Source organism: Mercenaria mercenaria, chromosome 14 (genome assembly GCF_021730395.1).
Source record: "Mercenaria mercenaria strain notata chromosome 14, MADL_Memer_1, whole genome shotgun sequence".
Taxonomy (NCBI): Eukaryota; Metazoa; Mollusca; class Bivalvia; order Venerida; family Veneridae; genus Mercenaria; species Mercenaria mercenaria.
This window is the reverse complement of record NC_069374.1, coordinates 7,230,017-7,242,524: the sequence shown is the minus strand read 5'-3', so window position 1 is coordinate 7,242,524 and position 12,508 is coordinate 7,230,017. Positions and strand designations below refer to the sequence as shown.

Below are 12,508 nucleotides of genomic sequence, written 5' to 3'. Positions count from 1 at the left end.
AGTTATTTTATATATAGACCAAAGTTTCAATGCAAACGGAAAAAATAGAGATTTTAGACGAAACTGCCTAATTTCTTATTGAAAATGGCCGTGACAATTAACCTTGCTTCCGCCTATTTTCATGAAACAGTCGCAGATATTCATTTGCTTACATTCCGCATGTAATTTCAATACAAAAATATATAAAAGTTTCAAAATATTAACCATTAACTAAATTCAAAGACACTCTAAATAAAAATTCTCAAAATCACATACTTTCAAGGTAAATACACAAGAATTTTGCGCAGTTACTGACATGTAACGTCATGATGTCTATGACGTTATTTTAACGCAACAATGCGTTGAAGTATTTCTACTGTAAAGTATTTATTATTTCGTCATTGTTAAGTTATCAAGCATAAAAATCGGAGACAGGTGTATGTAATTGTCCTGCAGAATTAATATGTAAACACGTTTCGTTTCTTGTAAATGGTGTCGTAAAATATCACATAAGTGCGCCCATTACATTCCTATGGAATACTACTTCCTTAATTGTTTTTTATATCAAAACTTCTAATTTTAAGTCACATTCCCAAACAGAGTTCAGAAACCTGAGATGAAATACCTGAGGCTTCTACTATACAGTAATTCAGTCGTTATTACAAGAACGATTTTGAACTGCTCGTACAATTATTAGGAGGAGAAGCGATCTGTCAACTTGTGTAGCAAATTCTGTAGAATAAAATATTGTGTCGTTTAACAAATATCCTCTTTCGTCTTATAGCTAGATTTAGTTTCTATGGAAACTAATTTCAAGTTTCCAGTGTTCCGTGCTGTAACATTATCCGTATTGAACTATTTTACAGGAGTGGTCGTGAAGATTATGAAATAATCACCAAGTTATCGCATAATATCAAGAACATCATTTCTGGATAAAATTTCATAACAAAGGTCATTAATCTGAATTGAATTGATCAAAACTTCCAGCTTGAAATATATATACAGACAAACCTGTCAATAAGTGCCACTCCTTGTGATATTGATGATCGGTCTCTGCATACAAGTGATATCTGTTCAACGTCAAAGTACACAACAAACTGAACTCGAAACCTTAGAGCCATGTAATCCGTGTCGACTGGTGGCTTTTTGCACAGATTTCACTGTATTTCGAGAATTTTTAGAGGTCAGTAAGTAAAAATCTAAAAATAAGTAAGTACATTGACACTTCGCAAAATTATAAACTATACTTTCTTCATGTTCAAACGACGTTCCTAAAAATAAACAAAAATATTTTTTTTTAAAACAGTGGTCGGTGCGGTGTTGTTAGAAAATAAGTTATGTATATATTTAGTTACTGTTACTTTGCATTTGATAAACTTTACTACGAATGTGTGATCCATAAAAATGAAGAAACTGTAAAATTTGGTGCGGTCTACTGTGGAAGATGGGGGTGTTTAGGAAAGAAATTTTTGTTTAGGTGTTTCCCTCTGACAGCTGAAAATCTTGCTCGAAAATGGCTGTCGTTTATAACACAAGAAAAACGATCGTCACTAGAAACCTTTCTCTACCTGATACACCTAAATCAACTGCGTCTGAAAACCACACATGTTAATAATGTAACATGGAGTATATACTAACCGCCGGAAGCTTTTAAAATCATTATCTTTATGAAGATTATTTTTATTTTATTTATGTATTAGACACACCTATTACATTCATTCAGACGTAGCAATATTCTTGCTAAATATACTAATCAACACATACCTTTAAAGCTGCAAGCAGTGTCATTCATTACGTACATTATGTCATTTTTGTCAGCGTAGCACAAGACACAGTCTTTCACAATAATTGTAACACTTTCGCTTAAAGACCTGCTCCGCGGCTATTCAAATTCTATTGTGTGTATACAAGCCATGATTACAATAGGTAACAGTTAACGGCCACATGTCACACTTTAGCACGCAAAACCACAGGTATTTTTTATAGAATTGCATATAAAATAGACTCTATTTTGACAGGCGTCAATGTTCATAGTCAGGATTTTCATGCTTTTTCAGTGACAATTTTAGGTTAAAAGATAGAACAGGAGGAGGTCTTTAAATCTTTTGTATGCACTGGAAATAACTATACGATATCAAGCAATTTGATCGTTTGAAAGTATGGTGACATATTCCTGTCATGAGATAGATTATTACGATATTTTATGCGCAAGTGCCCACGGGAGCCATTTTTAGTTCGATAGCTATCTTGATATTTTCAGCAGTTAGATTGATATCTTGAACGTTTCTGAAAACAATCCCCATAACCTACATAACCCTAAAGTTTCCTGGAAACAATAAGCAAATAATCTATTGCGATATTTTTTTCAGAATAAATGCTCAACTTCATGAAAACTGAGAATTTTATTGTGATAGCTACCAGGTATCTCGAGGCATTTTCAAACACTGACGAGAAATTCTGCGCTATAATAATCGCAGGAAACAAATAAAATATCTAGAAAATATTATGGTTAGCAGAAATGTTTTCAGAAAAATGAATAATTTTCTTGGAGTGTTTACAATAGTTTTGTGATAGCTATCTGTCTCATGGCAGAAATATACCATCATATGAAACAGGTAATTGCAGGTCATGGCTAGATGTTCACGGGCAACATGTCGAACCCGCCAGCTGTCAAAAGGAGTTGGACATGACACCCTGTCTCGTTGAGGCAAACATTTATACCAAATAAAAATGATTACAAAAAGTTGCAATATAAGTTATTTATAGTAACAACAAAAGAAAGTAAATCTTTTAAAAAAAGTCCACACAAAATCCTTACCAGTAGAGATAGGTCAAAATACACCTTGGATGTAACATGCATATTATACTACAGAAAAGTGGTCTTGATTTTTCCCTACGACCAGTAATAAAAAAGTTACAATATAAGCTATCTATAGTAACAACAAAGGGAAGTAATTCTAGGTTCTTGCACATGACACTCCGTCTCATAATGGTGAACAATTGTGCCAAGTTACATCAAAATCCCTCCCTGCATGAAAAAGAAATGCTCCGGACAAAGTCATTCTTGTTCCTTTGACCTGTAAGTGTGACCTTGACTTTAGACCTAGGGTCCTGGTTCTTGCGCAAGACACTCTGTCACATGGTTGTGAACATTTGTGCCAAGTTACATCAAAATCCATCCATGCATGAAGAAGAAATGCTCAGGACAAAGTCATTTTTGAAATTAACCTTTGACCTCCAAATGTGACCTTGACCTTGAACCTGCAGTTTGTGCATGACACTCTGTCTCACTGAGGTTAACATTCATGCCAAATATAAACGAGATTGCTCCATGCATGTCAAAGTTATGGTCCGGACAAACAAATCCGGGCGCATGCACAAACGCACTCACGCACATAAACCGAACAGCCATTTGGACAACTATGTCTTCGCTTCCGCAAGCGGGCTCGACCAAAACAAACTTAATATGACTACGCAAAAAATATGCTAATGGCTTTCATAGGTTCACTTCAATGAAAAATATTTGATTTTTTTGCCATCAGTCATTATAAACAGAAAAGTTTTAATTATCCTATAGAAAGTTAGTTTAAACTGTATTTATTTCCACAAATTGTAAATACAAACATGAGTACTATATTCAAATTAACAAAGTTTGATAAAAAGACATACATCAATCAAAATAGTACAAACAAACAAAGAAATTTTTAATCGAAATTTAATAGAAAGTTGACCTGTCTTATTTTGATTATAGATACCCACTAACTTGTTAAATATTTATAAGTCATCCCTCTGCGACGTTTTGTTTTTAACGAGAAATTTCAAAATTTAATGATACTATTCGTTGTCAATTTGTTTGTTTCATGAGTGTTCATATATTAAGTATCAAGCTGCATACTAGTTTTGTGTTTCCAGATTATATTTACTTCACAACAGCGGGTGTTAAGTGCTATGTGGCGGCCGTAAAAAGTCGCCCCGACTTCATCTCAGTGTTGTTATATTTTCTGGTCCTTCGGAATCATTGATTTCAACTCATTTAGATTTGAAGATTGAATACTGCTTAAGCCGGTGCTAGGGGGCGTGGGCAGTGTTGCATTTTCCATTACTGCTCATGAACAGACTCAATCAAACCGAGTCTGCAATTTTCACTGTTTGTCTTGTTCTCGGTGCTTCCGAGGGATCTACTTTCCAGATTTTATTTATGAATATCATTAAAGATCTCAGGCAACAATTCTTTGTAAAACTGGTGATATATAACACTTTAAAATGTCCGTCTTATTTTTAAGAATTTAGTATCTTACATGTAGATTTGTGTTCTGTTTACGAGAGCATGTTTTAAATTTGAAAAGTCAAAATGATTATGAAGAATGGTCATTAAAACGTTAAATATTTCTTTTTTGTATATGTTTTGTCTTTATAGCATCTTGTCATACATAAGATTTTCTACATTCAAAGACAACGATTTTACAACCATTCATTTAAGTTTTAAGTTAACTTCCGCGGAATTTGCAAGCATTAAAATTTGTTATTTACGATTTCAAAATATATTAATAGCAATTCCATTTTCGCTGCTTTTGTATGGAGTATCGAAACATATGCTGGAATGTAAACATGAAAGTAAAGTATATATATATATATATATATATATACACATATATCGGTCTTCCCATACGTCAATATTTTTTAATAAATTAATAAGGCGTAATGCACATATGAATAGATTTTTCATGCTTTACAGTAAAATGAATTATAATAGAAGTGAAATATCCATATGCCTCAGATAAATGCATGTTTTACATTAACCGAGAGAGATAGCACCTTATTAAAAATGAATTTTCTTATTCATATATGTTTCAGACTAAGCTTTATTGCTTGTTTGTTTTGGGTTTAACGCCGTATCAACAGTACTGTATTTCAGTTAATAATATGTAACGGCGGACTGTTAAACTGACCAGTGTGCCTGGATTCTGTACCAGTATAAACCTGTCCTCTGCAAGTAACTCGCAACCCCCGTGATCCGTTGATATGCGCTCTCCCTATTGAACTAACCGACCGGGTTCAGACTAAGTCTTAATCACAATATAAATTTAAATCTTTATAAAATTAGTTACGAAAATATGATCCCCAGCCACGTCATGCCAAAGACATGACAAAGAGACCGGTACCATCATTGCTTTTCGCTCAGCACTTAATAGGTTTCCCTTCTGTCTTAGAATACATCAGGAATAACGTATCGAAAGTGATTTATGTAAGTTGTAGAACTTGCTTCACAACTAACCGGAAATAAATCACAAACATCATGCAGGACAACAATTTCATATTTAGTACAGATATCAGAATCATTGCCATTGTCATTGTCATGGTACAATATATAATATTCAAATCCATTTTTCTTTTGCTATATGTCAAGCCTGTACTCAAACCGTATTGTTTGTAGGATTAAACACTAAAGCTATTAATTTTCATTTAATGAAGTCACTTTTATTGTCAACGCATACAAAAAACAACAACATCAGAGCTGCAACTGCATTTTACTGAGAAAGTAAGTGAATCAAGACAACTTAAGAAAAATGAAAATATACATAGCCAAACTAGTAAATGCTTTACAACTTTGTCGATATCTATTATCCTGGTGACTTATAGATAAAAAAGTTTTTTTGCGAACATTAGAGGCGTGGATAAACTTGTGTTTAATATGCTGAAATGACTTACTGATCTAAATATTCTATAGATTTAGTGCCATTTTCTAAACCAGCTTTTCGGTTAGAAATGTACGCAGTGGCACGAAAACAACATGGGATGCCTATATTATTGTGCTTTTATATAAAACGTAGAAAAAATTCAGAACTAAATTACATGTATATCGAATTCGTCAAATGCATTTATATTTCAGTCTCAGTAATTCACACGACTAGAATTACTTGTCAAAACATTCTTTAGAAAACAATACATAATGCCAACAACACTTTAATAACAAGATAAAAATGACAACCTTTTCTTTCAACTAAAACAGAAGGTACAACACGCCTTGTTACAAGGCAAAAACTCTTTTTCAAACATATATGTTTATCTTTTCTGAACGAATGATTGTCACATAGTTCTCTCGACAACAACAAAGATATGTTCGATGAATGAATGTTTGTCAAGTATTTCTCACGACAACAACAAATATATGTCCGATGAATGAATGTTTGTCAAGTATTTCTCCCGGCAATAACACAAATATGTTCGATGGATACATGTTTGTCAAGTATTTTTCCCGACAACAACGAAAATATGTTCGATGAATGAATGTTTGTCAAGTATTTCTCCCGTCAACAACAAAAGATGTATGTTTGTCAAGTATTTCTCCCGACAATAACAAAATACATTCGATGATTAATGAATGTTTGTCAAGTATTTCTCCCGACAACAACAAAAATACGTTTGATGAATGAATGTTTGTCAAGTATTTCTCCCGACAACAACAAAAATATATTCGATGAATGAATGTTTGTCAAGTATTTCTCCGGACAACAACAAAATACGTCCGATGATTAATGTTTGTCAAGTATTTCTCCGGACAACAACAAAAATATGTCCGATGAATGAGGCATTCAACGACCAGGGCAGGTCTTAAACATGATTTAAATAATGCCTTCTGACTGGCATACCACAATACGACTACCACAACACATGTCAGTATATACAACACTTTTTCATTTTAAATGAAAGTAAATTTGAAATTATATTTTCATCTGCTTTTTTTACTTCGAAAGTGATGCCCTATCTTTATGTTTATCTTTCACTATACCGCTTTTATCTTTTAAACTTAGTGACAAAAATCTGTTCTCTCGTATTGTATGTTTGTTCAACATTGGAAAATAATCTCCACACATCTGTGTCGTAAATAACCACTTGTATCATGCAGTTGTTCATATAAGGCCTTTCATACTAACCTCTGAACTACCCTACAAAATGGGACATGCTAAACGCTTATTTCCAGACCTTATACATTGGCTCCGGCTCAGTTTTGAGTGAGTTACTCTAAACAATATAAAAAGCTTTCTTTTGTTTATCTGTTGGTTTGTAGCCAGCATCTGCAGTTTCCATCTTTCTGTCTTCGTCCTTGCCGGAAAGTCTTTTTTCAAGTCTCTTAACAACATTTTCAGTTTCCACGTGCTGATAAAGAATAAGAAAATGATTCGCAAATATCGGCACGGTAAGTGCCAGCAATAGCACACCAACAATAGCACAAATACACGCAATTAACCTTCCCACCTTGGTACGCGGTTCAATATCACCGTATCCAACGGTTGTCATGGTGATGATCGCCCAATACCATGCATCTGGGATGCTTTCTACGGCTGTTTTATCTTCGGCAATATAGAAACAACTTGCAAACGTGCACATGCCAGCGATTAGAAATAATATCAGAATAGTAAGATCTTTAACATTTTTACGTGCGGAAAAAGCAAGGACTTTCCCTGCACGAATGTTTGAAACGATACGGAATAGACGAAGTGACCTCAACATTTGGATGTATGCTAAAACGTCTATCCAGCTGTTACTATATCTTAAATGCGGATATTTGTAATACAAAAATAAATGAAGGTATGCACCAAGCAATGCCGTGGCGTCTGCCGTATTAATGACCGATAGGAAGTAGTACGTTATACGAGGACACGAATATAAACGGAGAAACGTGTCAACGGTGAAGAATACGTTTGAAACTGACTCCATTATTACCAGCATGAATAACCTTGCTTTCATGTCTGGGACTTTAACCTGTTTCAGTTCAATAAACAGCTGCGGAATGGGTATATCTAAAGCAACTCCTGTCGTTAACACTGTCATGTCATAAAAGGGACTTGTAAAGTTATCAGGCAATGTGTCGTCATATCCGTACTCATCTATTTCTACCGTGTTATTTTCACTTTCTGAATCATAAATCATGTCATTGCCAAATGTATTTTCAACTTTCTTTTCGAAGTCTGGCGGTTTAACGTTATTTGCTGAATTCCTACGAGCCATTTCAAATTTATCATGGCCTTTATCTTTGCTGTCCATCTTGTAAAACTTTTGAAATAAAACCTTGAATAGGTATACCTTGTAATCACTGTTGGTAGCATTGTTATCATCGGCTTGTAATTCGAAGCTTTCAGGAACAGTTTCATTCGGCACTGCATTCTGGGAATTATGCGGAAGATAATCCTGATCACATAACTCTTCCAAGTGAGGTTTTACCATCTCGTAACCGTCCATACCAGATGATCTCATGTATTCTAGACGCTCGCAGTTAGTCATTGCTCGCTGGAAGCTTGGGTCTGTACTGTATGCCAGTGTAAATATGGACAACAACACCATCAGAAGTGTCAAACCAAAGTATACCTACAGTGATTACAGTAACATAGCATTATCATTTCAACTATTTCCGTACAAAACTTCTAACTAGACTCAAAGTTAAAATGGCTGTATGTGCTTTATATCATTTGAACATTTACAAAAATAAAATGATGCTATTGCCAGGCTTTTTAAAACCACATTGTGAAAACCATTCAAAACAAAAACAATATAACGTAAAAGCACTTAGGAAATTAAATATTGTATAGAAATTCAATATGTCTCTTCGTACTCCTTTTTGATATAAATGGGCTAGTAACAAAGTAATTGTTCTCATCTGTATTATTCGAAGAATGAGTTTTGTTTGTTTGTTTGTTTTGGGTCCTCCACCTCTGTTTCATGTGGGGAAGTTGGCAGTTACTTGCGGAGAACAGGTTTGTACTGGTACAGAATCCAGGAACACCGGTTAGGTTAACTGCCCGCCGTTACATGACTGAAATACTGTTGAAAAACGGCGCCAAACCCAAAACAAACAAACAAACAAAACTCATTATTCGAATAATACAGCTGAGAGCAATTACTTTGTAATATGACATTTATATCAAAAAGGAGTACGAAGAGACATACTGAGTTCGGAGAATGAGTAGTAGAGCTACTGCTCTCATTTATGCATTTGCATTCGCGTCGGCATTCACGGTCCATTACATTAGATGTTTATGACTAAGCTGTCATCGCAGCAACAACTTATTACACGGTATTGAATATTCACATATTTGTTCTTTTTGAAAATCTGACATGCAATACAAAGGGTCCGTAATTTGTCATTCAGAGGTAGTTCTGAGCGTTTTGTGATTCCCGGAAATCTACCCAAACCTTTCTTTTACGAAGTGCCTCGTTACCGCTTCAACAGTTACCCTCGAGCCACATAATTCCATCCGCGCCTTCAATCCGTGAAAGATTCTTGTAATGTGACAAAATATCTGAAAAAAAATCTAAAATAAGGATATCTTAACAGTTGCATCTCTTACTTTTCCAACAATAGAAGGTTTGGTGTAGTCAACAATTTCCCATGTAGCTGCTCGCACTTTTTTCAAGCAACTGTATGATTCCAATGGTGAATCTGTCAATCCTCTTGTTTCAGAGTTTTCTTTAAACTGTCTTAATGTATCTTGCTCGTCCAAGAAACTTTGTAACCTGTGAAACGAAAAGGTCGTGTGTTGATCCAGAAATTGTTTAAACATGATCAAAAGGTCCTTTGAAATTTTATTGTGCAAAACGTTAACAGCTAAATAATAGGTCAGCAGTTATCGTAAAATGTAGACAGCCATGCCACAGATACAGAACCTTTAATAGTTTATTATTTAATCTGCAAAATTTTGAAATATTGTAAATTTCCACCAGTCGGTAAAAATAGATGTGTTTTGTCATGCTGTAGGCAGATGCCTTCAAACATCTTGAATAGTTTTCATTTATGACATTGTTTCTTTGAAATACGTAATAGTACATCATATACATACATTCTAGAAAAAGGAAAAGTGTCTTTCTAATTATGCTTGAAATTCTTTATGAATATGTTTGCAATAAATACATAAAGCAGACAATAATGATTTTAACCTAGTTATCACATCTTAAATATTTACAATATAGTTTCGGAATCAGAAAACATAAAGTTCTAATAATATAATATAATATATTCCCCTGAACAGACCTAGTCGAACTGAGATTTTTTTTTTATTTTGCTTGGTTGCGTTCTTTGCTTCAAATAGATCTGCTTATAGATTCTATCAACTATCACACAAGTAGTTTTAAGCGCCATGTGAGGGCCGTAATAGTCTTCCCGGAATTTAACTATAAGTGTAGTGATATTTTCTGAGATCCTGGTGTTTTAATAGAATGCTGCTTATATCAGTGCTAGGAGGCATGACGGGTGTTGCAAATTTCATAACTTCGCATGAACAGACTGAATCAAACCGAGTCTCCTATGGTGTTTCTGTGCTTCCTTTTATAGATTTTATAACATGTCGGGAAAACAAATCAAATAAATATGATGTACCAAAAATAATAGTTTAATCGCTAAATAAATTTAGATACAATTTTAAATAGTTTAATATTTGTTTATTGCGAACCTGCCGTTAGGTTAGTTTGATTTTCTGTATTTTTAATAGATTTTACTTCGAGGATGTGCTTTCTATGACAGCATATTTCTGAATAATAATATCATGCGTAAAATATTTAAAATAGCTACATTCCATCGCCTTTTGCAACTAGAACATGAACATGTATTAATATATGAACAAGGTATAGTCGAAGGTTGGTAAACTGACCATTTAAATCAAAGTAAAATTAATTCTTAAAGGATAAGCTTTATTTTAGATAATGAAATGAAATCCTGGGAAAAAAATAAGAAAGTCAGCTGCTTGTTTTTGTTTCTAAGTTATCCAATGGAATACAAACTGACTGTAAAATAATACAGGGTCAAATATACTTGCCTATTGTAACAACAGTCCGAAATCACATCCATCGAAACCTCCCAGTACTCCAGCTCCCTCATGAACACTCCCGGACATGACGTCATAGGAATATGCATTTCTCCAGTTTGATAAAAGCCTAAAATAGCCGTAAAACTTTCAAGCGGTCGGTTTATAACGATGCACTCTGATTTTGATACTGATGACCCTGCCTTATACATTCTCCTAAGCCGAGACGGTGGCCCATTTTCTATGATTTCTCTAGGAACTGCAAACATTTGTCCATTTACATCAATTTTAATTCTATCATCCATTCTTATAAATTTAATCAATGTTTATAATTCCTTCTGTTATCTAAATGTACAATAAATAGTTAAAGTTTAGAGAAAGCATATAGCCAATATCAAATCTATACCATCTGCTTGCTTCTCCGCTGCCAAGTCTCGTGTGTTCCCTAATGTAAAACTAAGCGTCTTTTATGTTACATTGAAAATATCTGATTTTTTACAGTACAATATAACATTACTGTGAAGAAAACGTCATAGAGTATCTCGTATATGTATATGTGTGTGTGTATGGAGAATAAAATCTCACAAGAACTAGACAATATAACGTCTGCCATTTTGCGACGATATGATACCTCGAGTACCAGTAGACCAGATAAATCTCAACAAGGCGGCACTGATATGAGGCGCAGGTGCAATTATATTATATTTTCATATAAATCAAAAACTGTTCATAGAGCTTGGCATGAAGATTAAAGTAGATTCAAAGACAGAAAGCATCATTAACTTGTAGAACCGAAACACTACGATAGTCCTGATACAACGTAAACACCCACAAAGACCATCAAGTATTTTCATGAGGGATGAGTTGTGACTGGCTTGGTTTGACACAGGCTCTCTGTCAAAAAGACAATAACACGAAATCATAAAATTCTAGTCCCAAAATCTGATCCGTATATTCCTGGCGGTACAATACTTGGTTCGGGCGCAGTTATTTCAGGGAGCGGTGGGTGTGGGGAAGGTAGAATAAAGGGGAGGTACAAAACAAGCACTTATCAAGGAAGTCCGTATTTCCTAAAAAAAAGAAAAATATCAAACAGGGAATGCCACGCACCAAAAACGTAGCCTCCTCAAAACGAAACCCTCAGCACGCAGACACGTGCACCACACACACATACACACACCCAAAGCCAACACATAAGGACAAAACGAACAACACACACGCACACAAAGCCAACACATAAGACAAAACGAACAAACAAAGGAACACAGTGGGGCACCGCCTTGGAACGGTCAGTGGCAAAATCACCACTGGGGAGCTTAAACCGGTTTATGGTGCACCTAACCTCACTCTTACCCCCATCATGTTCCAAAGACATGGGACAGTGTAAATAAAAGTAATCCCCTCCAGGTGAATCTCTTACACACGTAATGGAAACAAAAGGGCATGGCATGTAAAACACAAAAATGCTCGTGTATAAATATATAAAAAAAAAAAACCTTTAGAACCAAAAACGTATGTACTCAATGCCTTTTCAGAAGACAGAGCAACAAGAGAAACACCCTTAAGGGCCCGACGAAACAGGCCAGAAGACAAATATCAAAACAGTTCAGTCATGGTAGGATTTAAAAACTGCTTATCATAGAGTCCTACCCCTCTTCCGTCAGACGCAATCAAAGAGGGAAGCGTAGTGTCCAACTGTAAACGGGTTGAACACTAAACATGCGGTATGTCTC

At 34.8% G+C, this 12,508-nt stretch overlaps 1 protein-coding gene across 1 annotated transcript; it reads right to left on the bottom strand.

Moving 5' to 3' along the window:
• Nucleotides 1-7,002: 7,002 nt before the first annotated feature.
• LOC123528110 (potassium voltage-gated channel protein egl-36-like) lies at nucleotides 7,003-11,080 on the bottom strand. Its single transcript, XM_045307860.2, has 3 exons — nucleotides 10,788-11,080; nucleotides 9,327-9,492; nucleotides 7,003-8,346 (listed from the first exon to the last, which is right to left on the bottom strand). Exons 1-3 carry the CDS (start codon nucleotides 11,078-11,080, stop codon nucleotides 7,003-7,005), a joined length of 1,803 nt encoding a protein of 600 aa, XP_045163795.2.
• Between the last annotated feature and the right edge of the window lie 1,428 nt (nucleotides 11,081-12,508).